General features: G+C 49.6%; 1 protein-coding gene and 1 long non-coding RNA gene across 2 annotated transcripts in view; one reads left to right on the forward strand and one right to left on the reverse strand.

Moving 5' to 3' along the window:
• SRD5A1 (steroid 5 alpha-reductase 1) overlaps positions 1-16,755 on the forward strand; it is a 45,698-nt gene extending 28,943 nt beyond the window's left edge. Inside the window, exon 6 of the mRNA XM_058715199.1 lies at positions 16,447-16,755. Coding sequence (XP_058571182.1) covers positions 16,447-16,462 — 16 coding nt within the window. The 3' untranslated portion in view covers positions 16,463-16,755. The remainder of the gene's footprint in view (positions 1-16,446) is intronic.
• Positions 42-12,211, reverse strand: LOC131503670 (uncharacterized). The gene is made up of 3 exons (XR_009257522.1): positions 11,941-12,211; positions 7,995-8,101; positions 42-3,049 (listed from the first exon to the last, which is right to left on the reverse strand). It is a non-coding gene; the product is annotated as an uncharacterized LOC131503670 (long non-coding RNA).
• Positions 16,756-17,898: the final 1,143 nt, after the last annotated feature.

The following is a 17,898-nucleotide window of genomic DNA, read 5'->3' on the forward strand; positions in this document are numbered from 1 at the left end:
CTTTAAAAGTTAGACATACACTTGCTATATGACCCAAATATTTCACTCCTAGGTAATTGCCCAAGAGAAATGAAAGCGTATAATGTATACAGAGACATTTACGTGAATGATCATAGCAGCTTTATTTGCAACAGCCCCAAACTGGAAACAACCCAATTGTCCGTAGGCAGGTGAATGACTGTCTTGTGGTATATCCATACGATGGAATACTACTGCGCAGGAAGAGAGAAAGAAACTATGAACAGTAGCAGGAAAATAACATCTCAGCGTCACCATGCTGACGGAAAAGGGCGAGACAAAAAAGAACACACGCTGTATTGGGTACGGGAAGCGTTTGCCTGCGGGTGGGGGCTCGGGTGGGGGCTTTACAAAAGGACCAGAGGATACATTCAGGGTTGATGCTCCTTATCTTGCTTGTGCGATGGTTTCACATCTGTATGCATCATGTTATACGCTTTATAAATACATGCGGTTCATTGAATGTCCATTACACCTCAATGAAGCTATTTTTAAAAATATAAGTTTATTATACCCACACTAACAACAGGACGCCATGAAAGCAAAATTATCCGAGGACAGTGACTCTCGGAAATGAGAGAACAAAAATGTGGTAGAAGAGATAGAAGGTGAAATCAAGTCTATCCTAGAAAATAATCACAAAAGTCCAAGAAGCAAGAAACACGAGATGGTGTGGGAGCCCGACATGAGACCGGTGGGTGTCACAGAACAGCACCCTTCCCAGCATTTCTTTGGCCTGGTGATTTCGGACACGTCTCTCCACAAAAGCTCATCAGAGGTTTGCTTCGAGGTGACCCTCAAGACAGGGTGGGCTCACCAGAACCGAAGACCTTCAGTTGAAGGTCTGAAGTTGACATTCAGGTGAAGGAAGGAAGGAAGCAAGAGGGAGAACAGTTCACTGGAGAATAATACAGGGTTTGCCGTCGTGAGGAAACCCAAAGCAACACTACCAACACCACATGCAGAGAGCGAGTGTCGTAAAAGTATGAAAATATGGATTGGAGACTCATTAAGCCCATGACTGTGGTTGTCCTTGAAGATGAGGGGACTGAAGAGGGAATCTAGGTGATTGTCATGTTCTGTGATGGGCATTTCTTCTTGTTTGAGAAAACTGAAGCAAATAGATCAGATCTGGTTTTTTGGATGTTACTATTTATACTGGGTGGTTATGTTATACTTTGTAGTTTTATGTATTGTTTATTTCTTAACCAAAATAAAAAGAATATAGAGAAGGCCGTGGAGCCTAGACTGTGAGGAAAGTATGTAAATCGGAAGGGAGAAAATGTGTCGTGAATCAGGGTGGGGCCCTGGAGTGCTCCACGCAGGCACCTGTGGCTGCCACTGTGTCCTTAGGACCGAGAGTCTTACCATGTTCTTTCCTGTCATCAGTTGTTATTCTGGGGCTGGGGGTCACATAGGGAGTTCAGTTCAATGACAGTTCCTGCAGACTGGGTGGGGCGGTTTAACAGGATCAACGCTATATCCCCCGAGCCCTGGTACCCAGGGGAGTAGCACAGGGGCAGGTCACCCGATACGTGGCCCACTGTGGTCGGGCTCGCATCAGATGACAGAGGTCAAAGGCAGAATGCAGTTTTGTCCTCAGGAGACCTGCGGTCTAGTGTGGAGACAGACATACCATGAGAATACAATGGGATGTTTGCGTTATGGAAAATTACGAGGGCAGAGGGACCTCCAGTCTGCTCAGAGAGTGTGGCTCCAGTATGACTCGAGGAGAAACAGTCTGGGTGGAAGTCATACCTGTAGGGGCCGAAAGTGTGGGAGAGCCCCTGCTCTTCCAAGGAGGCTTTCCCCGGGGCTGCACTTAGGCTGATGTTGGTGAAAATAAAGTGAGAAGGGGGATAGGGGATGGGCGCCAGGGTGAAACGGACAGGGGAGCAGCAGATCGAGAAGGTGCCCACGTGGCAGCTGAAGGACGATGGAAAGACCCTGTCGCTCAGCACCCTCTGGTGATGCCTGCACGGGAGGACGTGAGCCCCACGCGTGGACGTGCTTCTTCTGGTAGCGTGGCGGGGGCGCAGTGCAGGTGGCCGGGCCGTGGCTGGGAGACGGGCAGGGAGTCTCCATAAGAGAAAATGAGGATCGGAACTAGAGAGTGTGGGAGGGGGTGAATATGAACCCCATTTGGGAGCTGGCAGTTGAAGGCTGTATTTTTAAATGAGCGTAACATTCGAACAGACGTTTCACTAAAGAAGATACACCTGCGACTGAGAAGTACCGGAAACGATGTTTAACCTCTTTACTCACTAGGAAAACGAAAGTTAAAACCGTTACCACGTACCACACAGGTGGCAGAAGGGCTGAAATGAAGGTGCCAAGTGCTGGCGAGGGGCCCCAGCCGCCCAAACCGTCACCTTGCATCACGGGGGGATGTGAGAGAGTGAGGCCACTCGAGGGAACTTCCAAATTCCGATTTCCTTCCCTTCTTTCCTCTTCTCTTTCCCTTCCTTTCATTTTTTCATTCTCTCTCCCTCTCACCTTTTTTTTTTTTTTTAAATTTTCAGAATTTTAATGCTAATCAAAAGCCCAGTAATTCATGGCCTTACTTTTTACCACTATTTGGTCACAAACGGCAAACGCTATTGGTCTACAACATTATCATCTATCCATACACAAGAGCAGAACATTTTCTTAATGTTTTAACTCTGAGTTTCAAAGTTTAGCTGAATTTCTGTTGAAACTTAGGTTTTAGTCATAAACAATAATTGGATTAAAAAACATTTTTTTTGCATGTTCTTTGAAGGACATTCGCGGTGTGAAGTGAATTTAATAAAAGCACCACTACCAATTTTAGAAATTACATTTCTGACATTCATCATCCCTGGACTTAAAATTACTGAAAGCTTTCTCCTTCAGTGTCAAAGATCTGCAGTATTTATCCCGTGGCATACTGAATTAGAAGCCTGTTATTAGAGGATTTGGAAACGGTTTGTCACATGCTGAGTGTAGACTGTAATACGGTCAGATATTCCAGTTCCAGTCGACAGGCAAAACATCATTGAGACTTAGAGTTCTGTATTTAACAAGAAAGTAAAATTTCAGTTTGGATAAATAAAACTAATTTCACTTTCAAAGGCCTGACATTGTAAAGAATGCAATGTGCACACAAGAATCATTACCACACCCTTGCCCCACTTCACTCTTTCGAGAAACTTGCAGCTGGTCAAGCAGGGAAGACGTTTGATGAGTCATAACCCGAGAGTTCACAGGCTCTTACAGTAGCTGGCTTTACATAGAGCTCTCAGATGGTAAAAGTTGAAATCTCTAAACATTTATTCTAAATATGCCAGTTACCAAAATATGAACATTTTCCCAGTAACACCCAAAAGTCATAACTTAATTTATACTACTGTACTATGGATATAGCATCAATATACTATGTATATACCATAAGACACTAGTATACTATGAATATAGCATATATATGCTATGCATATACTGTAAGAAACTATACTACGGATATAGCATGTATATGCTGTGTGTATACTATAAGTCACACTACTATACTCTGTGTGTATACTATAGTTATATATGCTATACTAAGTTACAATACTTCATTAAATATTTTTACATTTACATCACATCGTTTAAAAACTACAGGTTTGCTCAAAGTGAACCTTCACTGGTTGGACCAGAAAAAAAGGGAAATATTATGAACAAAAAATATCAATTTTAATTAACAAAAATTTAAGCCTTTTTTTAAATTGAAAAAAAAAAAAACTAGTCCAGAAGTGGCCTCATCCCATAAAGATGAACCTTTGCCCAATCACAGTGAAAGAGACCTGAATAATTTCCTATCTTAGTTTCCACTCTGTGCCTTAGAATCCCTCACTCCGTCACCCTCTGACACCAGCACAGCATCTGCAGAAGGCGTGACGGTAACGAGAGTGTATGGACCGTCAGACGCACATTCGGGAGAACCAACAGGTCGATTGTCAACATGCTAAACTGTCCAGATATTGAATGGTTGGTTCTACGCTAATTACTTACCTCGAACGTTGGCATTTTCTCAAGTTATTGCCTGAAGAGCGTGCTAGCGTCCATCCTAAGCAGTAAACCACCCAGAGTGTTCCCTTCACACGAGCTGGTCAGTGCCCCGGAGGCCGGCCGCCAAGGATCTGAGGCGAGCACTGCACGGCCTCCTCCGCGGTTACACCCACTGTCCGCCACCGACCACGAGAAGACCCGGTAGGGAACCCGGAATGATGGTCCGGGCTCAAAATTGTTAAACGAAGAGAATGACTTCCACTTTGCCTCTCAGCTGGACGAGAGGGCCAAGGTCGAATAGCTCCAACGCTTCAGGGAGAGCGGGGACACGGCAACAAAGCCTGAGACTCTGGGTCCCGAAGCGTCCCGCAGGGAGCTGGTGGCTTTCAGGAGGACAGCCTGCAACACTGTGCCGCTCTCTGCCTCTGGCTAAAGGCTATTCACGTCTGCTGCCACACACAACTGCCTGTGTATTTTCAGACCTATGACAGTCGTGGATGCCTATGGGGGTGGCTGTGGAAGTGTCCCGTCAGGGGGCCCTGTGGGGCAGAAGCAACTTCTAGAAGCTAACGCCTCTCCCTGGGCCAGTTTGAGCCCCTACATCTGCCTCTCTCCTGTTACTTGACCTCCTTCTCAAAGCCCTCACTCAGCCCCAACTGGCTTTGCCAAGGATGACATTTGCAGTTTCCTTGGGCTATAATGAAGTCCAAGATCACCAAAGAAATCATGACTTTAGAAGCTGTACTAAGTACGATTCGGTGGTTCTTGGCCCTGCGGCCTTCCACTCCCCCCAGGGAGGACCCACTGCCTCGTCAGTTCCCGTGTGGGAACACAGGTCCGCCACCCCACCGTGGGCCCCGCGCCCTGTCCCCCAGGGCCGGCTGGGCAGGAGGCTGCTCCGTAGGAAGATGGCCCTGCTGCTGGGGCTGCAGCCTCTCCTCAGGGACCTGTGTCCCAGCCTTACTTGTCAGGGTGGTGGCCCCCAGGCCTTCCTCTGGGAAGTGGGTGCATCCAAGAGCCCCGCCCACCGCTCTGCTCCCTTTGGAGACACCCCCCTGAGTCTGGAGGCCCCTCTGAGCTCCTGTGTCCCCACACCTGCCTTCCTCTGCCAAAATTACTCTGCTGTGGCAGCACCTGGGGCTGGGGCGGAGGCAAAAGCACTTTCCCACCTGTTCTGACCCTCTTCCTGCTTCGGGCCGAGGTCTGGAGAGCCCCTCCTTCCACCCTTCGGTGTCCCCGGGGTTGGAGGAGGCAGGTTCCCCTGCTTGTCCTCTGCAACCCAGCTTCTCCGTGACGTCAGCCTTGTAGTTGGGATGTTGCACGGGCTGCAGGGCGGAGGGAGGGACTGGCCTGGCAGGAAGGGGTGGAAGTTGGAGGACATCCCAAGGTCGTCACCATCTACCAGTCACCAGTAGCATCTGCCTCCAGTGCCCTGAGGGCTCCGTTGTGAAGCTTCTCCCCACTGGGCTTTGCAGCATCTGGCGGGGACCACCCTCCCACCTTTTACCTGCTTTTCACCCAAACCACGTGTCCTCGCTCCTCGCTCCTCGCTCCTCGCTCAGCAAGGCCGCTGGGCATGGTCACCTGCTCTCTGGGGACGTGCCGTGGGCTGCCTTCTAGGGAGGACTTCACCCACTGGCCATGTCGGTTGAAGTTGAACTGCAACGAGGCAGGGGACTCATTGGACCCGTGTCCTCCTCACGGGACGCTTCTCCAGGGCCAGGACTGCACTCAGCACTATTTACTGAACACAGACTACGTGCCAAGCGCCGTCAGAGATGCTCCGACGGATGGGCAGCTGAAGCAGTCCCCGCCCAGGCGCCGTGAAACGCAAGAAACTAGTAAGTAGCTAAAATAATGACCGGTAGGAAAAAGTGACAGAAATAAACACGAGGCCAAGTGAGGGGCTTACGGTCCATCCCAGGCCATTGTGGTGGCCAAACCCTGATCAGTGCACTCCAGCCCTCTCCCACTGTCGCCCTCCTGGGGACACGCTTCCCTGTGTCCTGCTTGTAGCAAGCACAGGCTTCATCCCGGTGCATTCTTCCTCAAACCCTTCTAGGTCCTTCCATACTGACTGGATCCAGGGGCATCTACTGCTCTGGGTTCTGGGACGCTGTCCCACGATTCCATCTCGAGAATCGCTGATCCTGGTGGGTAGGACCCTACATTACAGGAAGGGAAGTGCAGGAGGGGCCGCATGTCGGGGGCCAGCTCCTGAGCCTCGCCCTCCCCTAGCCAGCCTGGAGGGGAGCAAGAGGGGGTCCTGTGGACCAAGCCCACCTCCGAGGCACACTTGCACCCTGCGCTCTGAGATTTGCAGTCGCTGCTGGGAGTCAGGGAAAGCACTTTAGCTCTAAAAAACTCATTTGAGTCAAGGTTCCTGGGTGGTTAAGCGTCTGACTTCCGGCTCAGGTCATGATCTCACAGTTTGTGGGTTCGATCCCCACATTGGGCTCTGTGCTGTCAGCTTGGAGCCTGGAGCCTACTTTGGATTCTTTGTCTCTCTCTGCCCCTCCCCACTTGTACTCCGTGTCTGTCTTTCTCTGTCTCTCTCAAAAATAAATAAACATAAAAAAACCCCACCTCCTTTGAATCAAGATTTTACAAAACTTAGATTCGAATCCCTTGTTCAGAAATCCATTGTTCAGAAACTGTTTAGAACAGTTGGGGGAAAAAAGACATCAGATACGATGCCAATAGATGGAGAATTCACAAGAGGTAAAGTCACATCTTGCTTCTTTTCTGGAGACGTGTGGTGGCTGCTTTGAGGACCCAGCTGTGCTGGCCGTCTGAGGCCTCACTCCTTGGAGACTTTCACCAAATTCGTCACAAGGGATGGTGCCAGGCCAGCCCACCCCGGCCACGAGTCGCTGCCCCCGCTGTGCCAGGCAGGCAGCACGAGGCCGCACACTGAATGCACCACCCGGTGTCCAGGTGTCTCGGGCCACCTGGTGCACTGTGGGTCCCAGCTTCTAGCACTGGTAGGACCTCACTCAGGCTCAGCTGCCTCTCTCCCGGCCCTGATGCCAGGCCTCTTCCTCCCCCGGATCCCTGCCTCTTCCTTCCATCATGTCCCAACCTGCCCCGTGAGTGTGAGTTTTAGGGGCACGGATAACCTGTTCACTAGAGGACACGTGTCCCCGGGCCACAGGCTACCTCCACCTTAGTGTAGACCAGTTAGGACACGCAGAGCAGTTGAAAACACCAGGCTGAACCCTGGCTCCACAGTCTCCTACCCATGTGACCTTGAACAAATCATCCAAATCCTGTGCCTCGTTTGCAAAAAAGGGTAATAGCATTGGCCACCTGGCACAGGCGTGAGCATTATGTAAAATAACACTTGGAAAGGGGCGCCTGGGGGGCTCAGTCGGTTGAGTGTCTGACTTCAGCTCAGGTCATGATCTCGCAGTTCGTGGGTTCAAGTCCCACATCAGGCTCTGTGCTGACAGCTTGGAGCCTGGAGCCTGCTTCGGATTCTGTCTCCCTCTCTCTCTCTGCCCCTCCCCTGCTCACACACTCTCTCTCTCTCAAAAATAAATAAACATTAAAAACTTTTAAAAAATAACATTTGGAAAGCTCTCAGACACTGTTGGGCACATGGACGTATTTAATAAATACTAAAAAAATAACGTCTGCATTGTTGGAGAATACCAATATGGAGCCTCCGACTCTGCACCCATATGCTGTTGAAATCACCCATTCAGGAGGAGGATCCTGTCTGCCTCTTGGTCTCAGCTAGATTCCTTCTTAGGACAGTGAGCACCTTCACCTCCTTGTCTCGTGCTCTGAAAATGACATTTCTCCCTGCAGAAGTACGGTATTTAATAGCTCTGTAAGATGTGTGGTTGTAGGATGCACCTACAGTCCCGCGGTCCCTCCCTCCTGCTAGGCTCATGTGACCAGGCTAGGCTAGGCTCACAGACGACTAGGATCATATGTATAGAACTTAGTGTATGGAATTGGCTTACGCAATTACGAAGGCCGAGAAGTCATTCGCAGCCGACCAGCCATTCGCAGACCGGGACACAGGAAAGTCAGCGGTGGGTGTGGTTCCAAGTAGTTTGAATCCAAAGGCCTAAGAACCAGGAATGCCAACAGCATGAGGGCCAATGTCCCAGCTCGAAAAAGGCAGAGAGAAAGACATTCTCACTCTGTCTTTTGTTCTGCACAGGCCTCCGCGGGACTGGATGAGGCCCCCCCGCACTGGGGAGGACTGCCTGCTTTGCTCAGTCTATCAAAGCAAATACTGTCTCATCCAGAGACACCTTCACAGACATGCCCAGAATCAAGCTGAACCAAATATCTGGGTACCCCTGTTCTCCTCGTCAAGGTAACAGGGAACTAACCATTACGTCTCCTCATGCAGCGGTGCTAGGAGGATTGTAATTACACATATGTGATTATGATACACAAGACTGTAACACCCATCTTGTGAGGAGATGCCCCCCCCCCCCCGGCTGGCTTCTTCAAAGTCACTTTGGAAGCTGCCCCCCAGAGAAGGCCACACGGCCAGCAGACTCCCAGCAGGAAACAGAAGCCCTCAGTCCCACAGCCACCGGCCTGGAAGTAGATCCTTTCCCAGACGAGTCTCTGATGAGACCCCAGCCCCACTGACACCTTGTCTACAGCCTGGAGAGGCCCTGGGCAGAGGACCCGGCTAAGCTGTGCCTAGACTCCCGAGCCTCAGATACTCTGAGGTCATGAATGTGTGTGGTTTGACCCCTCTACGTTTGTGGTGCCATCATTATGCCACAATAGACAACTAATACAATTACAACGCCCACGAACATAAGGGTTTGCTTTTTTTGAAAACCACAATTGTCCAGGGACGGGAAACTCAAAATGGCTGAGACGAATATCCACGTGTCAAGATATCAGTTTTCCCTTGCAAAGAACAGACCTTGATGGCCTTTGGTCTGTCTGTCTGTCCCAACCCCGCTGGCAGTAGAACGTTCTGGTCATACTGTTCTGGCTGCTTTGGGTCATTTCAACACCCAATTCGTAGAAAGAGAAAAAACGGAACTGCTAGGTAAGCAAACCAGTTTTCCTGGACTTTCAGGACCTCACCGTGGAGGAATGAGGTCTAAGTAACACTACCAATCGACTGAGAACCAGTTTGGAAACTGTTGGAAGGAGACGGCTTTCCTGGGCTTTATTTTTTAAATGACATTCTCCCCTTTCCCTGAAGACAATGGGGCCGGAAAGTCACATTTCTATCACTGCTGACTAACGGAATCCAACGATAATATTTCAGAATGCTCACCTGTCATTTATTAAAAAAACCCACATCTCTGTCAAAGATGATACAAATGAACTATTACGTTGTCATTTCTTCAATGCCTGGTTCCACTAAGGCAATCAGTTTTTACTTAAAATGAATAGCTATCCGATAGGCAATATAAAAATCCCTCTGCATTTAGTGGTCTGTCTAGATATCTACTGGCAGACGGACAGTTATCTGTCTGTGGGGCGGAACATGAGGAGTTAGACACCTGCATTCTGGAAGAATGATGATCTCTTTCTCCCACTAAGCAGGAAACAAGACCTGGGCTGGAGCATAGATGGTTGAGGGAGGGTCTCAGAGGGACTGGGTGTCTTCACCCTTCGTGCAGCTAGTCCTGTGATGAGCATTGTTTCTGCCTTGAATGGGAAGGGAACATGGAATTTATGTCCCTGGAAGGCAGATGCAGGCTTATGTCCCCAGAAGGCAGATGCTGGCCTCCTGGTAGGAGGACAGCCTTGTCCACAGTGTCCCTTTGCCAGGGGACCTCTCCAACTTTACACTTCCTTTAAGAAGATGCTGGAAACCAGGTGGCTTTATGGATTACACTGGAAAGATGGGTTCTTCGGCATCTACAGAAGAGCTGGTTAAGAAAGAATGACCAAGGGCCACCTGGGTGGCTCAGTTGGTTAAGCGTCCGACTTCGGCTCAGGTCATGATCTCGCGGTTTGTGGGTTTGAGCCCCACATCAGGCTCTGTGCTGACAGCTCAGAGCCTGGAGCCTGCTTTGGACTCTGTGTCTCCCCCCCTCTCTCTCTGCCCCTCCTCCAATCACACTCCATCTCTTTCTCTCTCTCTCTGTCTCTCAAAAATAAATAACATTTAAAAAAAAGAAGAAGAAGAAAGAATGACCGGGATTGTTAAAACTCTGTGTCCTGGAGAGAATATGTGGGAAGGCTTTGTGTGATGCTCAGAGCTGACTGAAAACCACAGTCAGTGAAGGGGCCTTGGACCAGACCACAAACCCCAGATGATGTTACAAGACACGTCACTTCCCATCTTGCTCAGAGCGACGCTCCTCGGAGCGTGGCCAGGACGGGAACGAGCAGTAGGAAGCTCGTGGTCAGGCTGCACAAGTGTGGGTGAGTTTAGGAAGAGTCTGGCCTGGATACCCGGGAACAATGAATTAAAGAGACATTTCAGAAAGCGAAACGTTCATCAATTCCCAATGCTTTAGGGAGAAAAAGCATCGAAGCCTCTAAGACCAGTGCTGCGTGCCCGCTGACTGTTGCAGGGTCCCGTTAAGTGTCATGGCCCACAGCCACCCAGCTGTCATGCAGCCCCACCTCCAGAGGTGGACCCGAGAGCAGACAGTGTCCAACTGGAGATTGCAATAGCTCAAGGGTCATGGTCAAACTGGACACCGAAACTCCTGGCCATCATATTCTTTTTTTTTTTTTTAATTTATTTATTTAGACTGAGACAGAGAACGAGAGTTGGGGAGGGGCAGGGAGAGAGGGAGAGAGAATCCCAACCACACAGAGCCCAACGTGGAGCTTGAACTCACGAACCGTGAGATCATGACTGAGCCGAAACCAAGAGTCTGACGCTTAAGCGACTGAGCCCCCCTGGTATCCTGGGCCGTTACGTTCTTATGTGTAGATGTTTGCTATCCCTGCTGATGACTGTATGTTAATACTGTCTGCCCACGGCGGTGAAGACAGAGCCACCACTCTGTGCATCTCTCGCTGTACTTGACTCGGTGGTCCTCGGTGTTACCGTCCTAACAATTAGTGGCTTAGGGAGAATTTGCTGGAGCAAGCACAGACACTGAACTTCTTCAGCTTGACAGCATTAAAAGCAAGCTGGTTCTGTCAGTGAGATGGTGATTTTCTTTCTCTCTTCAAATCCAGCTTGCCTGGCCTAACATACACATGTGAGAGGCAGGATTGTGGAAATACCTCGCATCTCTTAGTGTCTTACTCTTTGCAAAGTAGTCAGCAGTCTGGATTGGTTGCTTTCGCTCCATTGCAAAGCGGCAAAATCTGTTCTCAAAGGCTCCACGTGGCTGGGAAAACTTCATTCCCAGCTGGGACCCCCTAAGGAGGGGGTCTTATTTATTTTGAGAGAGAGAGAGAACGAGAGCAGGAGTATGAGTGGGGGAGGGGCAGAGAGAGAGGGAGAATCCCAAGCTGGCTCCACCCTCAGAGTAGAGCTTGACACTGGCCTCCATCTCAAGACCATGAGATCATGACCTGAGCTGATAATCAAGAGTCAGAAGCGTAACTGACTGAGCCACCCAGGGGCCCCTCTCCATTACTTTCGAAAGATGTGTTAAGAGAAGGTTTGGCCCAATTAGTCTAGAAACATATTTCTCTCATAATGATAAGCCAATTTATTCTGCTTACAAGAAGAAATATCTACATTAGGCCCATGAAGAAGAAGAAGAAAAAAAAATATCTGGGTAACAGGCATACGAACAAACACTCAATATCAAATTAAAACCACCCCAAGGTACCACTACATGCCTATTAGAATAGTCCACATCCAAAACCCTGACAACCCCAAATGCTGACGGGGTGTGGAGCACAAGGAACTCTCGTACATTACTGACGGGAATGCAACTTGGGGCACCCACTTCAGAAGACAGAACTGACCCCATTCTTACCAAATGATCCAGCGTGTCAACTCACCTGGTTGAGATGAGCTGAACATTTACATCCACCCCAAACCCTGCACACGAATGCTTCTAGCCGCTTTACTTACAACTGTCAAAGTTTAAATGCCTTCCAATAGGTGAGTGGATAAAGACACTGGTCCATCCAGACAATGTGATATTTACAGAGATCAAAAGAAATGAGCTATGAAGCCACAAACAGGCAAGGAAGAAACTTGACCCATTTGCCGCGTGAAAGAAGCCAATATGGAAAGAGTTTATGCTGTATGACTCCAACTACATGACATCCTGGAGGAGGTGGAACCATGGAGACGATAAAAAGACCAGTGGTTGCCAGGGGTTGGGGGTGGGGAGAGGGATGACGCGACAGAGCCCAGAGGATTGTTAGGACAGTGAAACTACTCTGTATGATACACTCCATTATGCATTTGTCCAAACCCACCAAGGAGGCACGCTAACGGAGACCACGGACTTTGGTTCCTAATAATGGATTCTTATCATAATGTTATTTCATTATGATTAGGTTTATAGCTTAAATTTTAATCTACTTTAGTTATTAAGTTTAAATGCTATTTATGTTTTCCTCCATTTGAGGAAATCACTACACTATTAATATCTCCAGCTGTTACAAATGTGCCACGCTAACAGACGATGTCACTAACGAGGGAATCTGTGTCCAGGGAGAGCACAGTAAGAATGGTAAACGGGAACCCCACTTCCCACCCAATTTCTGAGGCTCAGATTTTCACGGGGCTCTGCTCCAGCGCCCTCCTGCTCAAGGCGGCCAGGAAAATGGACACTTGACTCTGAGCCGCTTCACACAGCCCTTGTGCTGGACGTGAACTCCCAACAGGGGCTGCCCTCCCAGGAGTCGATCCCAGGACCCACTGGCACAGCTGGTCCCTTCTGCAAACCAGACCATCTGGAGGGACAGCTAAGGTGGGATGGGCCTGCCCCACGTGGTTGTATCTCAGGTGGCACACTGGGGCACGTTATAAAAAGATGCCCTTGTTGGGGCGCCGGGCTGGCTCAGTCGATTAAGCATCTGACTTCGGCTCAGGTCATGATCTCTGGGTCGGTGAGTTTCGAGTGCCGTGTTGGGCTGTGTGCTGACAGCTCAGAGCCTGGAGCCTGCTTGGGATTCTGTGTCTCCCTCTCTCTCTGCCCCTCCCCGGCTCACACTCTGTCTCTCTCTCTGTCTCTGTCTCTGTCTCTGTCTCTCTCTCTCAAAAATAAATAAACATTAAAAAAATTAAAAAAAAAAAAAGAAAGTTACAAAAAATAAAAAGGTGCCCTTCCTCAAGACACTTCACATCTATCTGTCAGAAAATTGTTGCAATGTTCTGATTATTTCAGAACCAGACACTTCCATCCTGCTATATTACTGTTTAGAGAAACATAAACCTGTGCTGTTCACACCTCTGAGGGCGTCCCCAAGATGTGGTACCCCAATTCAGCCACCACCCATCAGCTCCTGGCACATCCCCAGCTCGTGATGGACTCCCTGGACGACAGACCAGGACCCAGAGAAGCTCCATACTCACACAGCCCAGCTTAGGACCCAGAGACATTTCAGATGATGGTCAGAATCCCTTTGTGCAACCTCATCAGGAGTCCTTTGTTTCTTAGATTAATAGGAAACAAACGGGCTATTGTTCCACATGTCTATGTATTTCAATCAGTTGATTGGACTCAGTTCTGCCCGACCAGAAAGGGTTTCTATCTTGAGCCCTTTGGATAGAGAAGTCTTGGGACACAGTCCTAAATCTCCAGGGGACAGACTCCCCACACATCTCCCTCTGGTACTAGGTGGCAACTTGGGTCCTGAGAATGTCCGATGCCCACATCTTTGGGCTTTTTTTTTTCTATTATACGTAATAATTTAATATAGGAGAAGAGATACTATTCAAAGAAATAGAAATAATAGCCTGTACTGAGAGCTTTCATTGCATGGAGACTAATCCATTGGGAAATGCAAAATTACCAAGTAAATGCCAAGAATGAGAAGGGGAAACAGTTTGCCCACTTGAATAAATTAAAGAGAGAAGGACGTTACGTTCATTTTTATTAGAAAATATGTCTGATGACGACCCTTGATTTCCCCCTTCCTGATGGAGATAACCCATCCTGCTCTACACAGAGGATAGCCTCTCAATATTTACTCCTAGCCTGGCCTCCCTCCCGTCTCGACCTTCTCTTGACAAACGCTCTCTCAGCACCCGCGTGTGCCAGGCCCGGCCAGAGCACCAGGCTCACGGGCTAGGAGACGTGTTCGGGACAGTTCCTAACCCCAAGGCCCTCATTACCCGGCGGGTCTACAGACAATAAAATAATTTGTTGCCATGTTGCAAGTTACGTACGAGACACAGCATACGTGGAGGGGAACTGCCTGATTCTGCAGAGAAATCAGGTAACTCTTCAGATTGGTCTTTGCAACAGAAAGAATTCTAATTATTGTCAACCATTTAACTACCTTCCTGGTCACCCCAGAGGATGACATTTACCAGCCCCCGTGTACCTGATGGGGCCGTAAAACTAAGTCCGACTGATGGAGTGCAGGTAGATGTGACATCTGATACGTCCGGCCCCATAAACTGCCTCGTACACCCGATCCTTTCCCTCCTTCTCCTGTGGCAAAACGGGAACCACTTTTTGGAAATGGCAGCATCCCAGGATAGAAAGAGCCTGGATCACTGAGACGTTGTCTGAAGGAGGTGCCCTCACTGGAAAATCTTCAAAGGACATGGGGAAGACAGGAAGCACATTTATTTTGCTGTGCCTCTGCAATTTGGGGGCTGTTTCCAGCAACTAGCACGATTTATTCAATAGCATGGAGACTGGTATCTTGCAGGGGGTTGCTGCTAAGACAAAAAGATGTGGCCATTTTCGTAGCAATCGGGCAAGAGGTGAGGAAGACCTAGGCAAGCTGGAGGGCTGGACATCTATGGTACGTATTGACAAGACACGGCAAAACGGTTGTCCGCAGGGACTTGGAAGGCAGACCCATCACTATAGGCTCCTGGGAGGAGTCACTGGAAAATGGAACATTGGAAATCTCTTTTAACTGGAAGTTGGCTCTGTTTGGAGAGGCAATGCCAGAAAGAGATGAGCTCAGGAAGTAACTGGCTGTTTTTAAGCAGAAAATGACAGGTAATAGATGGAGTCCAGAAATCCTTGGCCGTGTAGGGTTGCCAAAGGTAACCTGCTTCTAGTCCCCAAATGGTAAGTATGGGAAGGAAGAATAGTTTGAACTGATTGAGTGCCGGTGAACCGTCTCAGCTACATGAAGTGACGCGGAGCAGAGGTGTGGGTAAGCGCGTGGACGTCCCGCTCAGCCCTGGGGCCTCAGAGAGGCTGCCGTCGTGTTGAGGGACAGATTCAGAGGAGTGGAATCGATTCCAGAAGGACATCCAAGAAAGGACGTGGAGTTGTGGTACTGATACAAACAGATCAGAAGTCACTAAGTTTTTGAGATGATCACACCGCCAAGAAGACCACGCGTATCTGGACCGAAAGATAAAGAAAAAATCCTTCGATTGTTTGGGACTCGAAAACAATCTTTGAGTCCCCAGCCTCTCTTAAGCAGGAGGCGAGCTCCCAAAGCTGTATTGCCACAAGGGGACAAGGGGAGGACACCACCCGAAGTCCATGTGGCCCTGCAGAGAGTAAGGAGCACCGAGGAGCCCCCCAGAGGGTGAAGTCAGGGGCCGGGACCATGGGGGGCCCGGCATCCCGAGCAGAGGAACTTCGGCACACCCGTCCTGCAGGACTGAAGCACGTCTCTGGGCTAGTGCTGGGGGGAGACGCCCCTACTTCCTCTCTCCAAGGGGGGAGGCCTCCATGCGGGTCCCCTGCCCTGATCCATCACTGCTGATTGGAAATCAGGGAAGCCAGGGGCAGATCAGTGATCTCTCAGGTCACAGGAGACCGGACCTCAGGGCTGTTCCTGCTTTTCACCGAGAGGCCGAATCCATTCAGAGATCCTGGATGGGTGTCCGCGTTCTCCGCCTTGGGCAGAGGGGGGCAAGTTGTATTATTATGTGAGAAGAAGAAGAAAGCAATTTGGTGACTCGACGGGTCCAGCGGCGGAGACGATTCTAGCTAGCACTTGATAGGCTGCTTCATTTTCCTCCTGGGATCCAGTAAACGACGTTGCCCTTTCTCCTGCCTGTGGGTATGACCTAGGATTCGTTCTGACCAGAACTGATGGGCAGAAATGATGCGAGCCTGTGTCGGCTTGTGCTATTTAAATAAACAACAGGGGCACCTGGGTGGCTCCAGTCGGTTACACGTCCCATTTTGGCTCAGGTCGTGATCTTGCGGTTTGTGGGTTCGAGTCCCACATCGGGCTCTGTGCTGACAGCTCGGAGCCTGGAGCCTGCTTCAGGTTCTGTGTCTCCCTCTCTCTCTGCCCCTCCCCGGCTCACACTCTGTCTCTCTCTCTCTCTCTCTCAAAAATAAATAAACATTCAAAAAATAAATAAAGAAACAACAAATGCTTCTGCACATCTTTCTGCTGCAGTGAGGACAGATGCTGAAGTGAGTTCACTGGAGGGGACCAGGATGTACGTCACCGAAGACAAGGACAGCCTGAGGATCTGTCACGGGCTGGAAGAGACTAAGGACACAACAAATTAGACCTGATGTGGAATCCTGGGCAATAAAAGGACATCTCTGGTAAAATTTCACAAGATCCTCAGGCATGTGGGTGGCTTAGTTGGTTAAGCGTCTGGCTCTTGCTTTTGGCTCAGGTCATGACCCCAAGGTCATGGGATCAAACATTGCTGTCAGTGCAGAGCCTGCTTGGGATTCTCCCTCCCCTCCCCCCACCTCTCCCCTGCTTATGCTCTCCCTCTCTCTCTCTCTCTCTTAAAAATAAATAAATAAACTTTAAAAAAAAAGTCACGAGACCTGTAATTTAGTGTTGATTTCCCGGTGTGATGACTGCATGAAGGGTGTAGTAGGTACTCTCTACCATTTTGCAACTTCTCTGTGTTCATCTAAGCCCATGACAAAGTGAAAGAATTAAAAAACACATTGCAGGACATGGTATCAGATTGAACAACGGAGCAGGTATTCAGGAATTCTGTCAAAAAGGCCTCTGGCAAGAGGTGGGTGGGAGGAGGGGTGGGAAGGCCAGTAGGATAGCAAAGGTGGACAGAGGGGCAGGTGGAACCCTCTAGCCATCAAAGCCACGTACAGGTTATTCAGTCAAGGCCTCAGACTTGGACCCCAGCTGCCCGTGAACGTGGATGGGGCATGAGTCCTGACTCAAATGGATGTCAAGGGTGACTCGGTCTCAGAGATTGGACAGGCGCTTCTGCAGTCCTTTTTGTGTTCAGCCAAGATTTATCCTTGGAGCTGAGACATGGGTAAGCCTGGACGTGGAGAGCAGCGAGGTGAGTTGGGAAAAGAGGCCGTCTCCAGCCAAAACAAGAGCCTATCTCCGGTTGAGAGATGGTCAAGATTCGGTATTCTACCGGCAAAACCCGAACTTTCCATTGCGGACTAGGTGCTACCTGACCCAGCTGGCTGGGCTGAGTGTGGCAACATTCATCATCAGGCGGGTGTTGGCGTCCACGTAACTGGCCTCCAGCAGGTACAGAAGGCCCCAGCGAGTTGCATGATCACGAGGTTCAGGGTCTGACACCTGTCCCTGCTATGCTGCCTCCTTTTCCTTGTGGGGAGCTCTGTATTCCAGTTGACCGGGGGAGGCCGTCCTGCGTGCGTTATGGATGGTCCTGCACGACACGGAGGAGCCGACTGGAAGCGGTCTACTGAAGCATGTCAACTGACTTTCCAGTAAGGAAAGTCCCAGGAAGACCATGCTGGAGGGAGAGCTCCCGAAAGGCGGGGCGTGAAGCAGTTCATCTGCTCGTCCACTTTGCCCAGACCGAGAACGACCGGGACGGATCTACACTCGTTTATGCGTGACTACTGATCTGTGTGGTCGCTCGGAGACTCAAAAGGCCAA

The sequence above is a fragment of the Neofelis nebulosa genome, chromosome 1 (genome assembly GCF_028018385.1).
Source record: "Neofelis nebulosa isolate mNeoNeb1 chromosome 1, mNeoNeb1.pri, whole genome shotgun sequence".
Lineage (NCBI taxonomy): Eukaryota > Metazoa > Chordata > Mammalia > Carnivora > Felidae > Neofelis > Neofelis nebulosa.